This window comes from Temnothorax americanus, unplaced genomic scaffold, assembly GCF_048541705.1.
Source record: "Temnothorax americanus isolate GAGA-0224 unplaced genomic scaffold, ASM4854170v1 Scaffold18, whole genome shotgun sequence".
Classification (NCBI taxonomy): Eukaryota; Metazoa; Arthropoda; class Insecta; order Hymenoptera; family Formicidae; genus Temnothorax; species Temnothorax americanus.
Window position 1 is genome coordinate 3553497 of NW_027509318.1, and position 27951 is coordinate 3581447.

At 33.5% G+C, this 27951-nt stretch overlaps 1 protein-coding gene across 1 annotated transcript in view; it reads left to right on the forward strand.

Annotated features, from left to right (window-relative positions):
• LOC143896339 (uncharacterized) overlaps positions 1-26708 on the forward strand; it is a 45491-nt gene extending 18783 nt beyond the window's left edge. Inside the window, exon 5 of the mRNA XM_077404147.1 lies at positions 25125-26708. Coding sequence (XP_077260273.1) covers positions 25125-25413 — 289 coding nt within the window. The 3' untranslated portion in view covers positions 25414-26708. The remainder of the gene's footprint in view (positions 1-25124) is intronic.
• Positions 26709-27951: the final 1243 nt, after the last annotated feature.

Consider the following 27951-nt stretch of genomic DNA (forward strand, 5'->3'; position numbering starts at 1 on the left):
TAAGATATTGCGTATTTGCATAATTAAGCTCATAAATCATTTTATCAGTGTTTGTCGGCATTTATCACCATGCAGCAAAGTTTCATCCATAGCTTATTAAACGCATCGCATTGTATATTCTGTAACTAATCCCTGTCGAAACAAAAGTCGAACTGCAATATAATTAATCGCGTTATACGTTGAACAAGAATAAATGCTATGAAACCGGAGAACACATTATGTGCTACAATATAGATTTCTAAAGTAATCAATAATTGCAGAGAAAAAAACGATAACAAATGACATGACATTCGCATGTTTCGCAAACGTCGCAATATTTTATCATAGTGATGTTATCTTGAGGGTAGTATGTATTAAATTTCACACTGGCTGTAACGAGTGATCGCTACATCTGTTAATAAATTAACAAAAATTCGCCGTATTGTTGCGAAAAATTTTGCGATTACTGTAGCAAAAGAGAGATTTATCTTTTCAAGAAAATTATGATAAGATTTTGATACATTACATCATTGAGATATCATAATCTTTTTAATTTTTATCATTTTACTCAGTATTATTCTTTTATCTATTTAACGTTGACATTAGATGAAGATTAGATATTATAGATATACTTAAGATGATACGTGCAGTGAGAATACGTATCATTGTTTTTGAATGTCGAAAGAGTTAATGGCGAATCCACGTATGGCAGAAATGGTTAAACCTGCGCGAAGTCTCGCGAATTGTCTTATTTATTGCTCCGTTCGTTAAAGGGGTCACCGCCCGGCAGCACGTACGTAATTAGCCGCTATCATTAGTATCGCCGCGAAAGATATCCGAATGCGGTAAATAGACGGAGCTCGCGCGAAGGGATCGTAATCCGGCGAGAAACGCGCTGCAAAATAATTATTGTGACGCGCAAAAAAATGAAGATCGCGTGTAGCGTCAATCGCGAAAACAGTGGTGAATGCCATGCAGGTTGTGGCGAAGATTTACGCGCCTTCGTTATTACCGTGCTCGAAATCGCATTAAATGATACACTTGACTAATATTTCTTCGTTTAGTATATGATCGGCTGTATCGACTTTTCCTCATAATGATCCCTTGCCGGCACGAGTCGGATATTGCGATTAAATCATTTTATATCGATAACTTTTCTGAGATTAATAAATTGAATCGTCATTATACGTATATTATGTTTTATCAAGATTTTTTACTTTCTATATTAGAAAATTGAATTTGTTACAAAGTTCCATGTACGAAGTTTTTCTTATATAATTAATTGAAGCATATCTATATAATATGTAGTAGAAATAATAGATTTTAAAACTGTTCAATTCGTTTAAAAACTATAATCTTACATTATATTCCGCCGATTTTAGACATATCTTATTTATTTATGAAAATAGTTATCAAGATATATTAAAAAATAGTAAAATTTAACAGATTTTATAATAAATATTCTCTTAAGCAGTAAATATTATTTATTTTAAGTTATAATAAACATAAAATAATACTAAAATTGATAATATTTTAAGCTATACTGTTTTTTTTTTTTATATAGATATTCTTATTTTTTATCAATTTCCGAGAAACACTTGTGTTGTAAAATCTACGAAACAGCTTTATCAAATTAATCTCGCGTGACAGGAATCTGTGCACGCGTGCAGAAATTTTTGACGACGTGGCCATGTAAAACGAAGTGACACATGTCAGTTCACAGCATCTTAATGTCAATGAGTAATGTGCATGTAACATGCATATTTCGTGCAGCGATCGACAGATTGACAGATATTGCAAGTTCGGCACGCAACCACTGGAGTCGATCCGGACATTCTACCCTTATGCGAGTTTAAATGGCAACAGCTGATATTGATCGCGTTACTCTTGGCGTTTCCGCTGGGATGACTGAACCGTACAGTCATTTAGGCTTAGCAAACCCACGGACTTGAGCTCAATACAGATACGCACATACATTTATATATAAAGGAAGATTTAAATTAATATAAAAATAATAAATAGGGATAAGAACAAGATTCATATATATAAATGTACTTGATGTACATAAAATAATATAGCAAAAACCCATTTTTTTATGTACCTTAATTAAAAATATTTATAGTTGTTTAAAATAATTAATTCTTTTTGCGAAGTTTGACTTATTATAATTACACTGAATCAGTAGATATTATTATCAACTGATTAAAAATCGGATTACATATAACGAAATTATCTTCGCGTTCAAAGAAAAAAGATTGTTCTTCATAAATACTTAAACTATAAAACTTGAACCATCTGCGCAACATTGCTAATAACCGTCATTAAAAGATGTCAAAAAACGATATAAGTACATATATCGTCGTTTGTAACGAGACAGATAATTCAGGTAATTTCACATATCAATTTGTTTAGCGAAAAAGACTTCTTTGTCGAATGATTAATAGTCAGTGCGCGTCTTGATGCAACCTTCATTTAAGTGAAAAAATTCTTATATGGAATATCGCGGATAAATGGGACACAACGCAAAACGCGAACACAGATTCCGAGCTGATAAATCGGGGACGATCTCGTAATCGCTTCACTTTGATTCGACGTCAAAAGCGCATTGTCGACGAGTTTAGGTTTTTTGAGGTCACTGGAGAACAAAACGCTAGTCTCTTTCTCTCTCTCTCTCTCTCTTTCTCTTTGAATATCATTTGCCGTCATTTCCTCGCGGTCGTTTCGCGAGAGAACGGCACGGACCTTCCGTCGTCATCTCGGGCAAGGATAAAAAACTAAGGAGCGGCTAGCAGAAGGCTGACAGTCGCTACCGCCTCGAGATCTCTACATTCAAACGTATGGAATCAGCAGTACGTATGTGCTGTGATCTCGTTTCGATGCATTTCCGGTGGTCGCAACCGTGTGCACAGACATTCCGTGAACTTACTTTTTTTTTTAGTTCTTTGCACAAGGTTTCTCGCACGAGTCGCTTTGTATTCTCTCCATAAATTGGCGAATTCTTCGAAGTTACATAAATTTGCGACACGATTTCTCTGTCGATACGGAAATTGGTTGCCCTGATATATTCCAATTATTTTGTATGTTTGATGCATATATGCGTTTATATATATGTATATTGTATATATATATATGTCATTACATTCGTAGAGAGATTTCGTTACTCAATATATAGAATTTTTACAATGTTTATCACTTTCTCTTTTATCGAGGAAAACTTGTACATAAAATATCTCGAAAAATCACATATTTAAAGTAGGTATAGTACATAATTTGTTTAATTACCAAAATTTTCATTAAGCAAAATGAAAACAGTTATTTTACTTTTGGAAACATTAAAATTTGGACAAGTAAACTTACATTTTAATTAAATATATAATTAACGTAGATATTTAATCCAATTTGTCAAGAACTTTATAGATTGCGAGTTAGTTCGAATGTCATGAATTGGCTTGATCTGGGTCGATTTAATTCTTTCCGCCTGCTTTTGTTATGGACGGATCCGGAACGAAACAAAGGATTTCTAATGCAAAATTATCTGATTATAAGTGCAATCTAATCTCAATGTTACCGGATTGCTAATGAAGTTTCACTGCACACGGGACACTTTCGCGAAATCCTTCGTGTGGTGTGTAAGCCGAGCGTCTATTTTCATTTTCGCGATGCACAATGCATCGCAATCTCAATGTACGCACACTTCAAACTATGATATTCTCTTCCCCTGCACTCTCCCTTTCCTCGTAGTAAGAAAACGATGCTTCCGGTGTACATGTGACTTCAGTTTCTGAAATAATAAACTGAACCCCTCGATTTCTCGATCGACATGCGTAGACGACCTTATTCTCAAGTTACTCTCCTATCTTTCTCTTCTTTACCGTTTCTTCCAAAAATTCGGTTACGAGCTTTTAACTATAATATTGCAATGAATAATTAAGGGTACTTTTTTGACTATTATACCATTAAATACCATTAAATTAGTTTCAAATAATTAGTAATATAAGTATAGCGATCGATATTTTTGAATAATTTGACATTATTTTATCAAATTAACGATATCAAGAAAATAACGTAATTTTTAAAAATATCTTTATTTTATTATAACAACATATTATCTAATATCTACGATTTAATGAGTAAGAAAAAGTTATATTAAAAATGGATTAATATCTACATTCTCGATTTTACTATACTTTATTATAAACATTGACGTATATGCTTGCACGAATTATCGATTTTAATCGAATCAGAATTATTCGAGCAAATCGGTTATGTATATATATTATGCAAGAATATCATGCAGATAAAATAGGATATGAGCCGGTTACTGTATAATATGTATTTACACAGGCCCATGTAACGTGAATACATGAGGCAGCCAAATGTACATACGGATGTATTAGGCGTATGAGAAAGCTTGGAAAAAGATGCTTTGTCACCGGCAGGTCTTGATATACAACACAACGAAGCATTGTTTTGCGATTCCGGCTTTCTATTATTCGGATCTTGGTATTGTTCTTCATCTTGTCCATATCATCGACCTTTCGCGCATCATAGAGAGTAATAAGGATAATGAGATCTACACGCGAACGTTCCGCAAGAACTCGTTTGATTAATGATAACCAATTCCGCACAAATTGTAATCGCTGAAAGTGTCAATAACTTTATATCAGTAGTTCTCTTTTCTGCAAGAACAAGTCTATCAATGACTAGATTTTCTATTGAGCAGCTTGAAATTACAACTATTACGTTTATTTTTACTTTCATATCTTATTGCAGATTTTTATTTAGTACTAAAGGATAACGAGATTAATGAATTGACACTTTCTGCTACAGTCACTGAGCACAGATTACGATTCAGCTAACTGAAACATGTTTTTCGGCAAAAAAAAGTTGAGACTTATTTCGCAAAATTATTCCTCAATTGTAAAACAGTATACAATTTTACATTATTTTCTCTACTACTGAAAAAATATTGAATGCGCGATAAGAAACCAACTTGTCTCTCGTTTTGATCAAATTTTGATCTTTTTTCTTCATCATTCTACTTCACTTCTTGTAACATAAAATGTCTTTATGTTTCCTCCCTCGGGAACCGTGCGGTTTTCGTAGCATTGGAGTCGTCGTCAATTAACCGTAGTCGATCGTTTCTGTCTCGCGAGGGAAAGTAACGGTCGCGAATTTCGAGGAACCGACCGACCGACGAGAGGAAGGTGGGCTATAAAGCAAGTACCGTTTCCGATGGCGGCGCGGCGGCCGTTCGCCGCCGACGAGGGCGGACTGCACTGTTGAAACGGTGTCTGTACGCCTTCGCGTTCTACTCTAGAAAGGAAAGTAAACGTTCGGTCCACCTTCGCGCATATTTATGAGAATCGATTCCGTTTGCTCGCGGGATTTGCTTACGTATAAATCTCGTGCTTTCCGCGACGCGATCGATGCATCCTGCACTTTGGCGAAATCCCGAAGATAAAGTGGTAGCCCCGGGAGATGCACAATAGTATCGGATTATTCATAGCGGAGTGCTCGCTACGACCATTACCGTTTGATGTGAAGATGCCTTTTCTCACACAAAGAAAGAATTGCATTATCTTTCACGATCTGGGGTAGAAAGCAGAGTCGTGTGTAAAAAGAATAAAGACGATGAATTTGCAAGCGATGAATATTTTCTTTACATCATTGGCATATTAAGATATAATGATTTGGCGTATGTAAAAATATTATTATTTAAAGTAAATTATAAGTTACTCTTTGCATTATTTTTCTAAAGTATTGACATTTTTGGCACAAAATTGTCATAACTAATATTTGTTTTATGAGACACCTTGCCTTGAGACACTCGCTGAGATATTTGTTGAAAGATATGTCGTTGATGCAATCTAGCATTGCGTTTTCTGTAACTATAACATATGCCGATGTGACTACATGTTGGCCTGCACTATTTCAACGTCAGATCACTCAATCTGTAGTTCTAATTTTGAACGGTACATTTCTCTTTTTGTTTTGAATTAAAATTTGGGAGCGGCTGTCAGAATGCCGATCATAATCGGATACGAAATGTTTTCCGTCACATCAGGTTGCGTGTGTCAACTGCAATTCGCACATTCCAAACAAATTTGCAGGATGTCGAAACGTGTTAATTGGATATTAACATATGGAACAGATCAATCATACCATGCGTGACCATTGATGTGGTCACTGAATATAATACGCTGTGATAGTGGCTTGTAAACGATCACAATACATAATTCTGTTGGTTTTGCGTGGAGGCGTATTAGAAATTTCGTAGAGCGATACTTCAAATATTGTTGCGATATTTCTCATATTAAATGCTAAAATATAGATACATATATGCCTTTTACAGAATCCGTTAAAAATTTTTTGTAAAATATGTGATTTTCTTTAGAGGATTATTTCAAAGCTTTTGATATTTATCCCAATATTTATTTAAATATCAAACAATTTTTTATAATTATTAGTTTCAATTTTAGTTATAATACCATATTCTAAACATTTAATCCAACATTAAAAATTTTATATATGTAGTAGAAAGGTCCAAGGTTCGAAATGCTGGGGTGATATTTTTCGCAATAAATCTTTTGAAGTTGTTTCTAAAAATGCTTATTAGCATTATTATTATTAAATTGACTATCAATTTAATTATGCTATTTCAGCTTCAGTTTGAGACTGCCTTTCAAGACCAACATTACTTAGTACCTATACGTAGTTTGCTGAGCTTAAAAATGTTTATGCAAAAATATTATACACACCATAAAGATTCAGCCCAACCTGATAAAGCACATTTTCTATTATTGTGTTAGCGGTCAAGTTTACTTATTATATAATTCAAAAATTTTACATTATTATTTTTCTTTGCATTTCAAGATTAGTAAATTAGTCTTTTTATTAAGACTACCTCAAAAATTTTGATAAACCTCTGAAAATTCTAATACATATAACGTCTATAATGATTAATGACTAAAACGACCCTCTGATCTCGCCATTAACGGAACTCGAAATGATTTATTGCGAACCTGGACCTTGAAATGTAGTGGCATGAAACACATACTCATCCGGTGCTTAATTTCTTTTTTACGACTTTGTTCCACAATTACCAGAACCAGCGCGTTGATTGAATATCGTATCGACATTAAAGTGAAGTATACAGTTAAGTGGCTCTCTCTCGGTCGTAATAGATGGGTCGTAAGCTCGCAGAAATCGCAAGAACGTGCATTCTTGTGTGCTCTAACGACGAATGCTAGCATAGATTCACGAGCTAGATCCGAGAATGTTTGACACGTGCGGAAAAACGAATTGTTTCAAAGTACCACGATTAGCAACTGAAACAGAGATTGGCTTTCAAAGACCGTGCGAATGTACTTAATTGTTCGTTCCAAAAGAAATTTAATTAGAAGTAATTAGCTTATGTAGCAGTTTCTCGCGATACCTTAGTTAATGTGATAATAACTTCATTACTAAATTACATTATCACACATTTCTAGATGTCTACATTTTTTATCTTGTTTGTATCTCGCTTTTCAGCAACGCGATGCATTTCTGATGGCCATTAAAATGTTTGGATAGAGAATTATTTCTATTTGTTCACTCTTCGTTTGAAAAGATATAGATCTGGTTCTGCGTCCATTTAGTCAATTTAAGTGCAAACTAATATAAGTTTGTGGTTCGTTATTGCCAAATTACATCATTGATTCAATTTTAGTTTATTACGATCGAATCTCCGCGGTCCATCATAAATCAAGGTTAATTGTACATTGGTTTTGGATTAAACGTTTTCATTAGGCGTCACAATCAAACCCTCGCGAGCGCAAAGCATAACGAACATGACTGTGGCAGGACGTGGAAGTAATTAATTGCGCGTATGATTAAGAATAATTGCATGACTTTCTTGATGGACTAATTTGCTTCGTTCAAGCTTTTAATACAGATTCCAATGCGAATATAGTTATTGTATAATGTCTTATATACAAAATAACAAATTCAAAAGTATAAAAAATGATAAAACAGTTAAGATCGACGAAATTAATAAAAAATTAAAATAAAGTCACAAAAATGTATAAAAATGACTGATAGAGCATTAATTCTTTTTTTTTATTTACGTTGTTATCAAAACAGTCGAATTATTTAGGTAATAATTATACAATTAGAAATTAAAGATGATTTTTAGTCATATGTTTTGACTAAAATTTGATTTTATAAAAATAGCTCCATGTAACTATATGGAAAAATTTATATTCTGATATGGAAGTTCCGCGCAACATCTGAAGTATTAGTATTTATAAAATGATTGAAAATTCTGTGAATATATTATTACGTTTTATATTATATATATATATATATATATATATATGTAGGTCCAGAGGTATGTTCCGGGACTGTTTACGTTTTTTGAAATGTACAGTCCTGGAATATAACGCATATATATGTAATCAGATTCAAAAAACTGTCCCGAAAATTGCCGTAGGACATCAATTTTTTCCAGGACAGTCCTGGAAACTGCCAAATGTCCCGGAATATACCGATATCAAAAATAAAAGTCCCGGAACATACTTCCGGACCTACATATACATATATATATAGAGTTGCAATATAATATATAATTTAATTTACTGCTCATTTTATATTTTGTATCAATTTTAGAAAATTACGAAGTCACACACATTATTTATAAAATTGTTTAATCATTGTTATTACTATTCAGCTCTGTCATTTAAAGCGCGCATCGCGAAATCGACGCACTTGCGCGCGGCAATGTAAAAAGAAAGCGGAATCGCTTTCGAACAGTGTAGGAAAAGCGATTTAGTACCGTGGACTCGATCCGCCATGGTCCTCGAGTAACGTGCTACACGGTCTGGGAATGAATATCGGTGAAAGTTTAGTCAAATAGAATAAAAAGTATGCTGATCTATTTACATATCATTGATTCTAATACGGCAACGACAGCAACGAGACCGTACGCATTACGTAACAGATAAACAAGCTGCGCTAATGTGATTATATCTGCGAGAAATCTGAGAGGAAAGATATGGTAATAGCCGTGTTAGTTGCAACGAATGCAATTGGTAAAGCCGCACATCGATATGATAATTTTACTCGGAAAGAAATCCTCAGCCTTTCGAAGAATTTTCCAGCTTTTATATATATTTATCGCAAAGTAAGGAAAAAATATTTGTGTGTGCTTATTGAAACAACAATTTAATGAATTGAGAAATTTAGGTACTTAGCAACTTCTTTTTCAGACACACTTTTTATGGCTCGCCGTTTATTGCACAAACGGCGATTCTAAAAACCACGTCGGCGATTAGATGTAAATCGTCGTTATAAATCGTTTGGTGACTTGCGTGATACATAAAGCGTCTATTATGTGAGGAAATGTAACTGTTGCGGAATAAAACACATGCATTAAATATTTTGCCTTATAGGCGCTAACGAAAGTTTAGTTTTAATTTAAGAAGGGAAATTCTTCTACGCGCGCAAAACACTTACATAATAAGACGGGCATTGCAAATGTAACGTGTCTTTTGCACGATGAATTTAACGCGTAGGAACGTTTTATAAGAATTTCACTCTTGCGCAAAACGTACGAAATATATCGCGTGACACGCGCGAAATGTATCATGTGATACATAGTTATACACGAGTATTTTTCTCTAGAAACGGAACGTAAATTGGAAACAAGCAATATGTCGATACCATCTCTTCAAACGCAATTCTCTTTGAAGCGTGAATATCGACAGTTATCCTTTTGACTATTTATTACAGATATTTATATACCAATACAACGAAAAACTCTTATAAAATTATTTGCCGAACTATATGCGTGGTTCAACCAGTTTCTAAATGTCACGATAATTCCAGTCTGTGCAGCTGCACAGGAAATGCCAGCAGGAAAGTCAACTGTACACATCGTTCTACAAATGTAAATTGCAGATATTACTTCAGTGATAATGTCCTGTGATGATAAGCCGTTATATTTTTGTATACGTATAATATTTTTATCAATTAGTGTAATACACAATGTCATTTTTTCGGATCACACAGCGATGCTTTATGAAAGATTATCCGCGATTTTTACGTTTCTTGAAATTAAAATTACTAATTCTAGATAAAATATAAAGTACTTTTGTCCTTTCTCTCTCTGCTCATATTACTTGTATATTATAAAAGCCACCTGTTTAATTTTGCACATAAATCCACGAATCCGCATTAAGAGTGAATGTTGTTTTACTACGATGAAAGTTGAAAACCACATATGAAATTTGAAGGCTGATCGATTCTAGATGAAGTATAAAAATACTAAATTACAATCACAGATTTATAAACTTACTTATTACGTTTCCCTAATTTCTCGTATCGTTTTCGTATTAATAAATTTACTGAAAGTTACACGGTTGCGTAAATTCGATAACAATTTTACTACAAATCATTCTGCTTAAGCACATAGTATCCACGGATGCGAGCTGCACCACGCGAAACAATGCGCTTTTGCATTCACTGGAAGTTACTCTTAAGCGCGGCGAAATTCCGTCGTGCTTTTCACTATGCTAGACCACAAGCGACGTACCATAGTGGATGAGAGAAAGATTTCCCCTCGGGAACATAAATCACGGGTTGAATACTCCGTACCTGATGCATAGACTATTCTATAGCAAGTACATAAACGTTCGACCGATATATATGACCACTAGAAGATTACCCGCTGCATCACTTAAGCACAGATTTATTATCTGGAACTTGTACAATAATCGTTACCGTAGCCAGTTTTCACGATATACGTTAGGAAATCGGTTAATCTGTCTAATTAGTTTATTCAGAATAGCACGGTAAATTTTGTAAATTAATCTGTTACGCACTTTGCTGTACGCGCACAATTTTCACAGGCTTGAATGCACGTTCATTACGTAAAATTATGCGAATCTTGTTATAGACATTGTCCTATTTCTATTGAACTTCAATTGAACTTCTACGTTGGGAATTTTATTGTATATAATGTCAAACGGCACAATTTATATTATAAACAAATTCAGAGTGAAATGCATTAATTGCATTATGTATAACTGAATTACGTGCGCGGAAAAATATATGAGATAGAATAATATGATTTATTCTGATATACTACTTGTTGCTCTTGTGGTTATGATAAATATAGCATACTCTATAATAGTTACATTAAGATATGTAACACGAATAATCGCACTTCCGTGAAAACCATTGTCTGACTCGAAGTGGGGTTTCTCTACTTATCGATTCTTAATGAAAAATCTATATACGGTCTATTTGTTTCAGAAGAGTTTCTTTTTGATACCGCACTACCTTAAGTATAGAGATAATAAAGTCAGAAATAAATACAGAAATAATAAAGTCGAAATAATTAATTGCATGGGGAAAGATATGTAATGCGCACTTTACTATTATCAAAGTTTATGTGTATTTATATTATAATCACAGTATAATCATACATAATTATGCTTACGAGCACAAAGATGTAATTTAAATATTTCTATAATTATCATGTATAACACATTATATCACATGTGTATTTGCAAAAGTTGAGTCGCAGTGCATACCGAATCGCGACAAGAACCATTAAGACTCGTCTGTCCGGAATGTCTAAGCGTATACATTTCTATTACAGCATTCTATGTCGGGCACTGCTTTACTGTGCATGAAAATAGCTTGCTTGGTGTACTTGGCCATTGACATCAGCATGAGACAGTAGCTTTCATGTGGTAATATTGGTCAGATTTAACAATAGACCTAAGCTCACAACGTTATTATGCGTCTTTCTCTTTAAAATAAAAGACAGTTTAAAAATTTGATATATGAAAAAATATATGTTATATGATATAACATAATCTTATATAATAAAATATATAGATATAACTTATATCTATTTGAAAAATGATTATTTGTTGAATATATATCTAAACATGTGCCAAGGGTATATGTGGATAAATTAGCAATTAATTGCCTCAGGCTTCAGAATATAATTCTGTTATAACTTTATATGCTGTGTATTTTGATGCACACGCACATATATGTATTTTAATATATATTTTATACATCTGTATATTTCTGACTTGTCAAATGTTTTTTACATAATTATACGATACGTAAAATTATGAATAAAATTATATTCTAAATTATAACACAAGTTATATAATCATCTAATTCATATTTTAAAATCTTAAAAAGAATAAGTAGATTATGATATTTTATTTGTATAACTTTGTGTAAATATACTTTACTTTAATAAAATTCAAATTTAAAACCGCTAAGTTATCTAATCTGTCGAAATGTTCGATAAGATAATGTTTAATTAAGGTAAAGGAAAATTAATTTTTGCCAAGGAATTACAGAAATAATTCTTGAGTATTTTATGCGTCAGAAACGTAACGTGAATACATAATTACTTATTAAGTACATTATGTGCAAAAAAAATTCGTCACTCAACAAACAGGAAATTATATAAGTTGAATAATGATTATGCACGCTAGTTTCGCCCACGCAAAGTGAAACATCTATGGAGCGTTATTTGCGTCACAAAATACTTTACATGATATTTTGCTTCATCCGCACGCATACCTATCGAAAATCATATGGTGATTTGCAAAAAAGAAGAAAAATGAAAAACGAAAGTGTATACGATCAAAAGTTTTGAAATTATAGCGTTTCGTTTTACATTCCTTCAGTGGAAAACACTTTCACGTGATTACACGTTACTATTAAGAAACGCATTTTCACGTGTGTCGCAAAGATTATCGTATTTCTATATTAAATTTGCAAGGCTTAATGTCATTAAAATTCTATTAGCTATACGTACCTCAGAAGAAACGCAAGTTAATTATAGGAAATTAGTAAATCAGATCTCATATTTTCTCCTTTTAATAAAACTCTTTTCGCAAGTGCGTTTCTCATGTAATACTGCTTTTCTTATAATTTTTTATGTAACTTAATATATCTCATTATTTCAAATACTGTACATTTTTAGTAAACAATTAATATACTTGAAATGGAAAGCTAAATAAAACGTTTTGTCAATATTTACTGTGACTTTGTAATAATTTTTTGAAAATAGGTGAACGATTATATTAATCTGCAAATTATGAGAAATGTTGTTTTAGATTTGATATACTGAATTAAATTATTACTTAACTGTCAAAACAAACAGATTCTTCGAACAATTTAAACGTTAAATGCACCGTTGAACGAGCGAGTTTTCTTTTGCCTCACCGCGTGTTGTCGATGTTTCAAATTTAATTGCTCGGAAAGGTACTTAAATGAAGAACATGAAAATAAATTATCTAATGCGGCATCTAACGTGTATTTAATATGCCCAATCAATGTCGAGAAAAGTATTTACTCCGGCTAGATCTCTATTCTAACAGAAAAAAAGAGCAATTATACTTATTCTTTATTATACTATCTACATTGAAATTTATGTATTTTCCCACAGTTATAAATTTCTTCACACATTTAATGGTAGCATTTTTTAAATATAATTTAGAAAATACCTCATAGATCATATATTAGATATATTAAAATCATACGCACGTTCAGCTTTATTGTAAAATTTGTAAAATAACAATTAAAAAATAATTAAGATATCATAAAATATTTTTAACAAATAATACTTCAAATAAAAAGAATCACGGAAATGTCATACACAAAGAAAATTAAATAATTTTAAGTTGACTTTTAATAGAAGAAAAAATCTGAACTTCTTTTATTGTATGTTACATAATTTAAGTGTCCATTTACTTCGATAATAACTTCCTAAGTAAAAAGCGAGCATGGAAGTATAAATTAATGCTCGCTTTAGATGAGTGAATTTCTCGTCGACAAATCGAATGTGAAAATGCATGTCGAAAAACTGTCAGCATGACTATATGATAAATAAACATAGATCGCTTATGCCACCGCTTGCTTTACAAAACTATGATACATGTCCGGTTTTTCAACCGTTATCTAAACATTCGACGGATAATGAGAATTTGTAGAAAACCACGCCCACTGCATTTTTATTTTTTGTTGTTAAGGAGCTATTAAAGATTAATGTAAGCCCCATGTTTAACAAACTTCCCATTATAGCAACGCGACTTTATGCGAAGGAGGAATCCTTTTATCTGCGAAACTTCATGGTTTCAATTTCCATTGTAATAAAATGACGTGCAATTTTTCTTTCACGCTTATACAATCGCATTCCTCCATAGCATTAACATCGATTTTTATTAACTGAACGATTTTTCATTATTCATGAAAATTTTTATGCAAAAATTTTCTATATTACATAATTTACATTTATGTGAATAAAATTAAATGATGTAATACGCTTAGTTGTAATTTATACTATATAATTATATGATTTCTACAAATTCTCATCATATATTTCTACTGCTTTGATTTAATAAGGCGATCTTGCCGACTAAAAATACGAGTTGCTTTGCATCACGCGAAACTAGATTATAAATCACTTTACGAGCAATGTTATGTTACAGTATGTTTTTGAGAAGGATACTTGATCAGTTTTGTAAACGTATCATGAAACGTGTTTTACCGTATAATATGCTTTCTTATTTTGATATCGTAATACATGATAAAGTATTATACAAATGTGCATTATACTGCAAAATATCGATTTAATATTCTATAAAATAACATCTATAACACTTTCACACACACACACGCACACACACACACACACACACATAGTAGAGAGTTTAATGTCTCAAAATAAAATCTATAATACACGGTTACGTGTATTATATATTTTATTTTCTCAATAACTTCCAATGAGAAAATAAACGAACGCAGGCTATACGTTCATAGAAATCAAACTGACAGAAAACTAACGTTATTATTTACAGTGTCATGAGTAAATTGAAGAAGTTATGTATAAGAAGAAATAAGAAACAAAAGTCGTGTATCTTTTATTCGAGAATACATTCGAATTTTGATAAGCACGGCGCGTGTAATATAAATATAATAATCGAGCAGCAAATTTTATTAATTGATTACTTTTCCCGCTCGTGTATAAAAACATTTTAAAAATGCAAGTAGATTCTTTATACTTTTTTACTCAAATACATTACGAATAAAGTAAAAAATTAAATGGAATATTTAAGTTTATTAAAACAAAATAATTTATCATTTCGCTTCGTATTATCCAGCGCATGTAATATTAGGTACAATTATAATTTTATATTAGTTACATGAATATTTAATTGTACTATATTATTTAATGTTCGTTTTTTAAATAGCAATATTTTGTCATATTGCTCGGCTAGTTTGAAGTACAATAATAACTTATTGTTATTTTTATATAATGAATTGTCTTGTGAACCATCAACATCTTTTTCTCGCTGAGAAAATCTGAAAATAATAACATTAAAAAGTATGCATTTTCTTATAAGAAATTCGCAGATCACATAACTCCAGTACTCGCTCTTGCACAAGAATCATAATGCGAGAACCTAAAACGCGAAATAGTCGGAAAAAAAAGTAAGAGTTCTTACGTCAGAACTTGTAACGGTACGTATACTCCCCGTAAGATCTCACGAACAAAGCATACTAATTAGTAATTACCTGCTATAATTTCGGTAATAGTTATGCGATATGCATGCCGCGTGCCGAATCATAATATCGCGTGTTGATGGACGTGCCATTACTGGATAATCCTCGAGCATAATTTACGCGTTCTGGCGTTAATATGGTTGCAAGGCCGACCCACCGGATCGTTATTTAAACCTGTTTCGCCTCGTGTTCGTCTTTATCATCCGGCTGTTCCATTCTTCCCTTCCGTCAAAACTGAAACGAACCCGGCGCAGAACCCATCACAGAAGCAAAATTGCGCCCCTTAAACGCAGCACTTAACTCTAATAACTTAAACGCGTCACAATCTTCGGCAATCGGTTGGCACGTGGATGAAAAACGAACGCGTAACATGAAATTACGAAAATTAAACATCTCCGTTATTTAATATCAAACTGTCGCTGGTCAATGCCATGCGTTTGAACAGTACTTATTACACAATTGCAACACTGTGAGCAAAAACAGCAGTTTTCTTTCTTCTATCTACAATATTAACTAATTTTATTGACGTGATGGATTGAGTAAACTACAACCTTGACATGAAATTATTATATAATTACCGATAAATACTCTTATTGGTAAAAATATATAGAAAAAAAAACGGAAGTATTTAAATCAGCTAAAAGCTAATCTTGCGTCTCAAAAGTGCAGTCATTCAAGCAGATACTTGATACATTTCTTTTTCTTCAATAAACTCACGATAAATATTTAAGTTTTTGTATTTTCTGAATCGATTAGTAATTTAAAAAAAATAATCATAAGATATTGAAAATATATATTACTTTGGGGGAGAGCACGGAGTAGTTCTTAAATTTAGAAAGGGGAACAAATACGATCAGATTATATACTGTCATGCGACTTATTTACCGTTCTTTCCTTTTATAAAAAATGCCATTGACGTCAGGGCAATGTTTAACAAGCATTACTGACAACATATCTTCTAACGGCGGGTTACAACCGGCACTCGAATTTGCAAGCGCGCACTCGTTACGGTTCGCGACTACCGTTATTGTTGTTGTAAAATTACAATAATAATTCGCGGGGAAGGAAATTGCTTCTTCGTGCAGAAAATGCACGCGAAGGGTATCGAAATTTTGCATACGTTGTTTTGTGCGCTGCATAAACTTCGTCGCCATACGCTCTATTTTCGACATCACGTAATAACAACTTTCTTATACTTGCAATCATGTAAACTATGTAGAGAGATAAAAAAGAGGTATAAACGAAATGAATTTTTAATACATGTTCTTCTCCTGAAGTATCGCAAATGTAATGAGAAAACTCGCAGTGCAATCGGTATTTCGAATTAAATCAGAAGAATTTAACCATTCTGAAAATGTATGTATATCAAAAATATATATTTTCTCATCAATAACTTCTCACAAATAGTAAATAATATGTATTCTTTTACGTTAGTTAAAAAGAACTTTGCAAATCTCAAGCTGGTATCCCGTTCGAAAGGCTTTATCCTTCCTTCCACGGCATTCATTAAGTCGGGCTTTCTTCTTGCCGTACATCTGCAGATCGGTAAATCCAAGACAGTCATTCGGTAATTTCGTGAATGTGTGTACCATCCCTTTCCCTTCACACATTTTCCAGGAAGCGTGCCTTTCACCGAAGGCTAACAATCTTTTTGTTACGAGCACTGGGGATTGAGGGAATTTTTCGACCTTATTGTGGCCGAGGGTACAGACGGTAATAAGCGTGGAGAAAAATTATTCGAACGTATATTCGAAAATCAGCTCAGCGGAGATAAACGTATATATTTCAACTGTGAAATGATTAACTCATATATCAATTAAATACATTGCACCCTATGAAAATTGTAATTACATCGGTTTCTAGGTTGCTACGTAACCTGTATACTTTACTATAAAAATATTTTTGTATTTATAAAAATCTGACATGCTAGTAATTATTATTTTATTATTATTATTATTATTGTACACATCTAGTAGTTAACATTAATAAACGGTCTATTGTGATATTGTCTTTCTCACTGCTTCATATTAACATAATTTTCTTTGTGAGGAAAAAATACACCAGGACAGATTTAAAAAAGGGGGAAGAACGACTAATGGAAGTCTATTTCTGAGATTGCAAGAGGAAATATATAAGTATCAATTTGAATTTACACACGTGCACATGTTTAATCGGTAATCTGATCGTCTCGATTACGTTTTTTTAAGCAATTATCGTATGTAGGAAGAAAACTTAACATTGTACGTGTCACCAGCCGTTTACGTATAAGCAGTGTAATTGTTGCCAATTACGCATGAGAGCACTTAACCATGCTACAGATATACAAAAAGAAACTTGTCGATCGACGAACTTACACCGTATACGGTTCGGCTGGCATGATCTGGATCATTAATCTATCCTTAATTCGTAGTGGTGCATCTGATGTAACTCGAATTGTATGTATTGATTTACGCCGAGTAATCTGTCTCAATCGAAACGCGTAAACTCGCTTCAGGATTGACGCAGTGGCAAATGATGTAGCAGCGTTTTACGTGAGATAATTAATGTCATTGCAATGGCATACGAATTTTTTTTTATGTTAGATTATTTTTTTTATATTGGATAAAAATACCTTTGTCACACAAAAATGATTGGAGTCTAATATCGAAATAGTAAAGCTGTTCAAAATAATATTAAAGGTAACGCGACACTCATTTTATTGTGATATTTTTGAAGAATGTCACAAAGAGTGAAATCTGAAAGCAGCATCCAGGAAGGATAAACAACCCTCATGTTCTTAAGTAAAGGTGATATATCCATAATGTATTCTTTAAGAATTCCTTATGAAATATCCTTAAACAAAAATGATGAGGCCACTAAAATATGATGTACATGGTCATTTATTAAATGACACTTTACTGCGGCGAAAAATCGGTGTCAGGACAATGTGAGTGAGATTTTTCGGTGAAAGTACACGAAATGAAATATCGCGGTCTACTTCGCTAGATTGCCAGGATGTATGGTGACATTCCGCGTGTGCCTTTCATTTTTTCAAATTATGCAGCCGCAATGAACAATGTACACTGTTGAGTAGATACCGGAAAGTGGACTTGTACTGACTTTCTTTTACTTACATATTATTATTAAAATTTGATTATTTAGATTAGAGAATTAATCTAAATTTTATAATTTAGATTAATTTCTGATTTTTTTCTATTTTCTCTCTCTCTCTTTCTTTCTTTTTATTGAAATGTATTTAGGAGATTATTACATAAACGTATATATAAATTCCGACATTATTCCTAATTTAAACTTTTGTATAATAATTTTTAAATTCTTATTTAGGATATTTGATGTTATAATTTTTGAATATTTATCGAATGTCACATTTTTACATCATATAAAATTGTCATAAGCGCATCAAAATTTAATAATAATTGTCTGTAGCCCAGTGTGTTGTGACATTTAGTAGCGTGGCGAGAATGGATTTAACATTATACAAAAGACGGCGTATAGTATTCTTAAGGCACTTTATCTTGATTCGGACTACACCTGTTCCGGATCTGCCACTTTCCGTTTGCGCTTTCATGAGAAACGTACGTTCCTTGTTATCTTCTTATCTCAATCTATATCTCACGATGTGCGTATTTGTGGGTGTATTTTAGCGCGTTCCTACAATCATTAAAATCTTGTTTTCTTTCGGCATAAACGTATCATTTAGCAACGCGCGCGTGCTATAAAATACGTTAAATATAATAATTTGTGAAAGCTGTCAGATCAACCGATTACGTGCTTTTAATTAAAATTATTAATTTGATTATTTAATCGAGGTGCAATGAAGAAACTTGTATTTATTCATGTCGAGAATAGAAATATTATAGCTAAAGAATAGTTGTACCAAGCATTTGCACATGCCAGGCAAAGAGATATTTTTTATAAAAAATATATACACATTTTTCATATTTGTAAGTATAATGAAATTCTACGTAAAGTAATTTTTTCTAAGTATAAAGTATATTTGTCCAAAGCCGAGTATAATACGATAATATATCAAAGTTCTATTTTCATTTTCTTTGCAAAATTGTGAAAGATATGTATCATTAGTTCGTATATCCATTTCCTTCCTTCGTATATTTCAAGAAGAATTCCTAACGTATACGATTAAAAAACCCTTTGAAAGCAGTCCAGGTTATAAGCACAACATGGTACAAGCATGAGTTAACCGTATATAATCATATAGGATATCGATTTAATGGAAAACGACAGCATACCGGGATACGCTTAGAAGTTTATATAAGTCTCGCATATACGTATACGCGTCGAATAAGGGCACTCACGCAAGCTGACCGGGTAGCATTTCGTCACAGTCGCTGTGTGCAAGGTGTGTAATAAATCGTATCCTTCGCGACAAGGACATGCTGCGCATAGTGGTTATTACGAGAGCCGCGGGAGATAAATTAAAGATCGCAACTAAGAGGGACGAGTACGGCGCGTGGGCTGCTTCATTGTGGAAGGGTTAAAGTGAATTTACACGGTTTGCTTTTTTGTTATTCATGCTGATCGCGGGGATAAGAAAGAATATATCTTGTAAATAATTGTTTTAATAAATGATTGTTTCTGAAAAATTTACTATCCGTATTGTGCGACGCGATAAAAGAAATGTCACTCTATTAGCTACTTTAAATGAGCGATACATCGGTAGATAAGTAAATCCTCGATTTTGATCGATTTTTTGATGAACGTTTTTATAACGTAACATATTATATAAATGGAAACTTACAATGCTTGGACTGGACGTTTAAATATGAATTAGATCCTTTATGAGTACAGAGTGTTACGTATGAAGCATACCTATATATGCGGCTGCACAGTTTTTGCTAACATTGAAGTAAAATTTGCTTCAGGTAATTCACGACCAAGTTCGCCGAGAGTGAACTGCGTAAGTTTGCCTTTACGATCGAGAGAACATCGACCGACCGCACCTACCGGGTCGATTCTGCGGTTCGTGCGTTATATATATTTCGCGGTGAGCTCCTTAATTATTGTCCCGCGTTACACGCATTAAATCGGCCGGAGAGAAAAAGGGAGAGAAAGAACCGCGCATTGTTTTCGCCTGGGACTTTCTCTCGGCGGATCTCACGAATCATGCGCACGTACCGAATCGCCGAAGGAAGTGCGGCCGAAATTACCGCGACCGGCCGTTAACGATTGCAATCGTGATAACCGCGTGTCGGCAGCAGGAAAACGAGATTCGTAATATCGATCAGGTATATTGATATCTGCATCGAAGGTGCACCGGGTCAAGCCTCGGATTGGACTTGATAGGAAAAACGGTCCGGCGTGGCACGACCCCGCGAGAAGATCGGATCGCGCGCAAGGAACGAAAGTTTCCGGCTTTTTGAGCGAGCTTGTTAACCGGGGTTTAACAGTCGCGTTTGTTAAAGGTGCATTACACGCATTTAAAGTTGCATGCGTCGACCGCTGCATCTACTTTTACATCTTGCGTGCAGGAACAACTGTTCACGATCTAATGTATCGCGGTTTATCCGAACTCTCGTGAAGTGCTATGGCGCCACGGCGTTGCAAAGCGTGTCGTATAGAGTGGGTGAAAGCGATCGACCTGAGAGACATTATTTAATATCCCAAGTCGTGCGTACGTTGTCGCGGAAAAAACGACTTGTTCAGCTAGCACTACTTGAAAGATTCGAAAATCGCGCGGCCGCTCGCTCGTGCGAAACGAATTGCAACTCTCGACCGTTTCGGAGAACGTACCGGTTATCCGACGCATATATATGTACGAAAAATACAACGCAAGCCGCGCTTATCATATTGGGTCTCAATTCGTCCAACCTCGTTCGATGTATGCGTACATTACAACAGATTACATGGTTTTGCCATTGCACCTTTCAATTACGAATTTTTTAGTGAAGTTGGAACTGACTTTTTGCGAATGAGAATTTCATACAAGGCCATTTGTGTTAATTTTCTCTCTATTAAATTTCTGAATAACTAGATGTGAAATAAGAACTGCTACAAATTATTTATTGGGGGTAGCGATGATGGACTATCTTGCCCACACACATTCGCTTGTATCGCCATTATTTATCGCATGGTTTCTCACAGTCTCAGCCGATTACAAAATAGAAACCGATTTAATAAGTTCGCAGAATATTAAATTTTTGCACGACTATATTAAACTTATTGCTTTATCGATGTTTTACATATTTAGTGTAATTACGCGATAATTATAATATGGGAATGGGATTCTGTTTTGCGTGATAAAGTCTGATGAGCGAAAGAACTGCCGAATTGTTTCCGTTCCGGTACGATCTTTTTCTCGCGGGTCGACGTCACGATGGAAACATGGCACTTACGTAAATGCAATCGTGCGCGTAGGCACGAGTGCACCTGCGTGCATATGTATAGAGTATGTATATATAGAGCGGAACCATGCGAGTCCAGTAAAATATACAAAAAATTTCGAGCGAAAAGAGAGGGAGAAAGTAAATGCATGAGGCACAATTATTAGCTCGTTGATTGACAAACTGAGCTGACATTACCGCTATATAAAAAGTTATCGCTAAGAAATATAGTTTGCAATTATATCGCAACATTATATCGCAAAGTCATAATTATATAAGTCAGAATAAAAGAAACAATTTTTATATATTATTTCTCTAATTTAATGCAAATTAGTGCAAAATAAGTAAGCTTAGTTATACAAGAATATTTATTAACGATTTTCTTTTACTTCCAGCCGATTTCTTCGTGCGTAAAATTATTATAAATAGATCTTTTTATAAGAAATTTGAAAGTTTTGTCGCAAATTAAATTTTAAAAACGTGAATTAACAACACAATTTTATGTTGCATCCAGTTTTAAATGATCTTTGACAAAATTTTAATCTTAACTTTAATTACATAAATGTTTGATATCGAACATTACTAATGTATTGCTCAAAGAATCTATAGTCAAGAGAGAAAATAATACTAGTAATAATTTCAAGACGCCCGTTACACACATAAAGATGCGTAAAATGTAAATTTTTATGAAAGGAAAAACAATAGCAACTCGTTATCTTAATGTTTGGTGACTAGAAATGCAGGATGTTGGTCACTTCCTGTAAATGTAACAGCCTCGCAGATGGTTTTACGATTTCCGCGATAATTCGCAATTACTCATCGCGTATATATTGTGATGTATTTACCAATTGGTCTGGCTTGACATAAAATTGGCAGCACGCCAAGTAGATACCTTTTTGGTTTCTTATACAGAGCATTCTTTATTCAGCGCTGCAGTCTCAAAGAAACTGCAGATCAAAATATAGATATAGATGGAAATTCATCATAAATGACCAAAAGGCGTTCACTTTAATATTAATAATAAATAATACTAGTAATAATTTTATTGCATGTTCGATATTTTACAAGACTGACATATGTATATACACGAAAGCGAAGAAAGAGATTATACATTCAAAAGGCGAGAATATTGCTATTATACTTAACACGTTCACCGCCAAGCGTTTTCGTTCACGACAATTGAATTATTTTACTAAAAAGGACAATAAAATAGTAATAAATTTATACTATTGAATTGCACAAAATTATAATACGTATTTATTTGACTATCGCTTCATGATGCTCACTGATGACCGACAAGACATAAACGGAAAGCTCAGTGCTGGTCATCGGTGACTGTCTCATGCCGATGAATATGTTAACACTGTAGTAAAAAATATAAATGAAATAAAATAAAACAAAAGATACAAAAAAATAAGATAAACATGAATTTATGAAGACTTTTATTTCAAACTAAGAAAAATAAAATAGTGAATTGAGCAACAGCTGATTGAAATGGATGAGGAGAATTTAATATTTGGAAACAATGAATTAAAATATTTGATCGCAATATAAAAGAAAGCATCTTGGAATTTTATGGATCGATGTAATGAATAGGATAGTAAACCTTGATAATAAATGTCTAGAATGGTGTTGGAATGAAATTTAGAATTTGTATGTCGGATTTTATACTATAATAAAATTTATGTGTCATTTTTCGGAGCTGGTATCAATATACATATAACATAAAACCGTAGTTTGAATCATTCGCCAATTTTTTCTGTAGATTAGAATCAATATCGGCTAACTATAGCCATCATTGAAATACAGTGCCTGAGTTGCAATCTTACATTTTGATCGGCGATGGCGAAAAACCTTCGACGCATTTCATTAAAAGCCTACGAAGTGAGTCGTGTTTAAGATAGTAGTTTATAAAAACTAACGTACGAATTAAAATGTCAACCAAACTAATCGCAAATGAGATATGCGATATGCAATTTTTCTTCTACCGAGTATGGCATTGACGTCCGTGAAGCGGATTTACATAGCTGACGAAATTCAAAATTGCAAAATGCCGCATTGCATAATAAATACCGGCAAATACCGTCCGTCGCAAATGTCGCGGAATAAAAACATAATCTGTGCAACGTACCGCATGCGATCCGATTATGCAACGGCGTATGCAAAAACGCACCGCGTATAAGAGGATTCGAGAGCAATGAAAAATTGTTTTCGCCGGAAGTAATGAGATCTGATCAACAATCGTACGCCACGCCGCGCAACTGCAAAACTTCGCAGCCTGATCCATATTCAAATATATACGGTATCGGTATGAGAACTTATAGAAGAAAGTCGTAACGTTTTTATGGCGTCTGTATCCGTTTCCCATGCAGGTACTTGCGAATGTACGTGCGGAGGAATGCGCCGCGCGTGCGCACGCAATCCCCTTCAAAGTACGTGTCTTTTAAAAATTTATGATATTTATAAACGAATTAATAACGCTCAATGCAAGCGTAAGTGTAGCTCGTAAATTAAATGAAAAATATATTCTATATCCGCACGAGAGATAAGTAAAATGATTCTCGTATGCGTGGAGGGCAACGTTGCAACTCTGATAATTTCAGGCGCTGAAGAAGTCATTAAACCGAGCGATATCTTCATTGCTTTTGAAGACCGTATGCACTTTCTCGTGACTTGAGTTTTTAAAGGTGCTTGCGGCAATAAACGCGATGTGCATGTAATTGTTGTGTATCTGCTAATTATACTTTTACAGGTAAAATACGTACTAAACATACATTCCGCTTTCCTACCATGCTATTATTCACGCATTGCACTTTTGTACATCTTCCTGAAGAAATCTTGCAGCGTATTTTTACGATTGCTAGTAATAAAGTAATCTCCGAACTTGGATTTATCAAACGCGATATGTATTAGCTGAAAATACGTTGAAGAAACATCTGCAATAATTGTACGCAATTGACAATTAAGAAAATTTCTATTTAACAATAAAAGAAAAGATTTTTAAATTACAATTTATCTAATATATAAAATAAAAATATATTACACGATTTTTCTGCCGTAATCTTGTAATTTTTAACTGATCGGACACCAGAAACTTAAATAAAGCTATATACATCTTTCTTAACACATTTTACATCCTTGCTGCCAGTAGCCTTTACACTCACAAACTCGCCCATTTATTGTCCTTTTTCTCTTAGTTTTTTTTTTTTTTTTGTAACTAAGGACTTGTCGAGGAGGGAAACGGTTTCGATGCGGCGCGGCGGCACTTCGTTACCGCTGGTGTCTACCATCGCGGAATGCACGCTACCTTGTAAGGACTTGCGTGTTACGCGCAGAGGGATTGCCGCGTGTACGTGCTTACATCATGGTGGCGGGCAGGCGGAGAAAACGAAGAGATGCTGCGCTCTTATCCGCAATATATATGCAGAGCGTCCGTGTCCGCGAGCACGTGCTGTCCTACTGCATGTGTCCCTGCTTGCTGAAAACTTATCTTCGCCTGACCCAGCAGTAAAACACTTGCTTGTGGAAAACGTAAATTTTACGTAAAACGCAATAAAAATGAACAAATTAAATAAATAACATCTAATCTTGCAGAACAAATCACCACCAATAAAGATTTAATTATAAAAAAAGAAAATTTAACGTACACGTTAACTCTGATTAAAAAGTTAAGCTGATTAGAAAAGGAAGAAAAGAAAAAAGAGAAGTAATTTAAATGACGTAATAAATCTGATAAATTTATTTGAATTTGTCGATTTGAGGATACAAGTAAGCTATGAAAATACAATTGTCCTATAAATGAGTATCTATTTATCTGTCTTTATTTTATTCTCTCTATAGTCAGTGATTATCTATTTGTACTAGCAGACATTATCGTATTTTGTTAAATTTCTTTATACATATAAGTACGAGGAAGTTTAGAATAAGAATATTTCCGAACTATAGATACTAATTTGCCATTTATATTGCAATAATGAGCGTTATGTTACATGCTTTTTACAGAGTATCAGAGTACTCTATACAACTCCAAACATATGATTTGATAATGTTATGTCCATTTTTCCCAGGTTTTACCTATATTATTTTCCTCACACTAGATAATTTCACATTATTGCTTTTACATATGTTTGAATTCCACGTGGAAAGCAACATAACCTTCCCACGATAACGCCGAGCGGGAGAGCACAAGATCGGCGAATGTGTGCGTCGTATAATGCGAGTGACGCGGCTTTTGCGGTGCGTTACGTCTTGTGGAATGCAACGATAGACGGCGGGAACGACGAGGACGACAACATAAGCCGCGTTCCCCATAGCAAACCCTTATGCACGTGTATGAGATTTTATCTCGCGTCTCGTACGTCGCCGAGAGCCCGATATTGCGCGCACTATAAAGATCCGAAAGCCAATTATGCCGATCGGCGGTGTTTGCATACCGGAGCAAATGCATGTCTGCGTCTCCTTGGAAATTTCGCGGCGATTGAAATATAGGTATAGCCGTTTCAAGACCACTATGCCCAGGTAGCACATACACGTTTCAGAAATGTTTTATAAGCGTTTTTCCGAAACGTTTTATAACCGATTTCTAGAAACGTCTAGAAACGTTTCTTACGAGTAAAAATGTCCATTCGAAACACGTTCGCGCGCAAACGTTTTTTTTCCGATAAAACAACGTTTAAAAAACTATTCTAGAAACGTTTTGTTTTAATGATAAAGACATTTTAGATAAAGACATTTAAAATTCCTACTTTTCACGTCTTTTGAACGTGTTTATGACGTCTTTGAGACATGCGTGAGAATGTTCTAGAAGCTTTAATGCATATATAATACCATCTACGACGTTTATTCTTTTTCGAAAAAATTCCTGAACTGGTGCACATTCGTGCAATAAGTTAAAGTGAAACAAAATATATTTGTCTTACTCTAACTTAATATTGTCTTATTGATGTGCACCAGTTCAGGAAGTTCTTCAAAACGGAACACACGTATAAATGTTCTTTCAATGGCCACGTTCATAGCAGAACGTTTATTTTGCAACTGTTGGAAGTTTTCTAAGCTCAGATTTGTCCGATGATAAATAGATTAAGACCGGTAGGACAAAATTAATTTAAGTTAATAAGTGGATATATGTGCATGGATAAAATGATTTATTTTGTGCAATAATTAGTGCAATATAAATTTAAATGTTTCAAAAAAGGCTATTAAAGCTATTATCTACATATATAGATAAAGCAAATAATATTTTTGAAAGAAAAAATTTAACAAATAGGTATTTTTGTTAACTGTAGAAACGTAAAAAATACGTTTCTTAAATCATGGTTTTAAAAACATTTTTGTTCAAACGTTTTTTAAACGGTTCTTTACGGTTATGAAACTATTATGTATACGTTCAAAAAACGTATATGAAACTAATATGTGCTACCTGGGTGGAGTCGTACTTTTCAGAGATACAATAACTCATCGATCAAAGTATCAAAATTTTAGAATGATTACTTCTAACGTCTACATATGTACACTTAGATAAAACAACGTAACATTATTATTTCAAAAATATATAAGAAGAAGAATAGCCCATAATCATTATTCATGTTATTCGTTAAACCAATTATTTTTAGTAAAACTGACATTTATATATATATGCGTTGATTATTCATTTAATTTTAATATTTTTTTATCATTACTGATTTAAATTTATTATTTAATGAAATTAACAGCTTTTGTTTGAAAGATAAAAATTTTATTTGGTAATGAGAAATGTATTGACCCTTCATGCCGTATATCTGTGTGTCTAACATTAATTGACTTTAACTACTAGTACTATATTATTTGTATTTGTTATATGTACACTTTTTTATGATGGCATAAAATAACATGAATATGTTTCATGATACTGAACACAGTATTACGTTTCACATAAATTAAATTGTTGAAAATCTCTTCCTCTAAATATTGTATCTATGTTACTTAACGAATGAAACGATGCTAGATGTGCATCGTCAAAATGCATCGGCGAAATGCACTGCGCAAGTACTGTAGGCGACGTTCGAGGCTG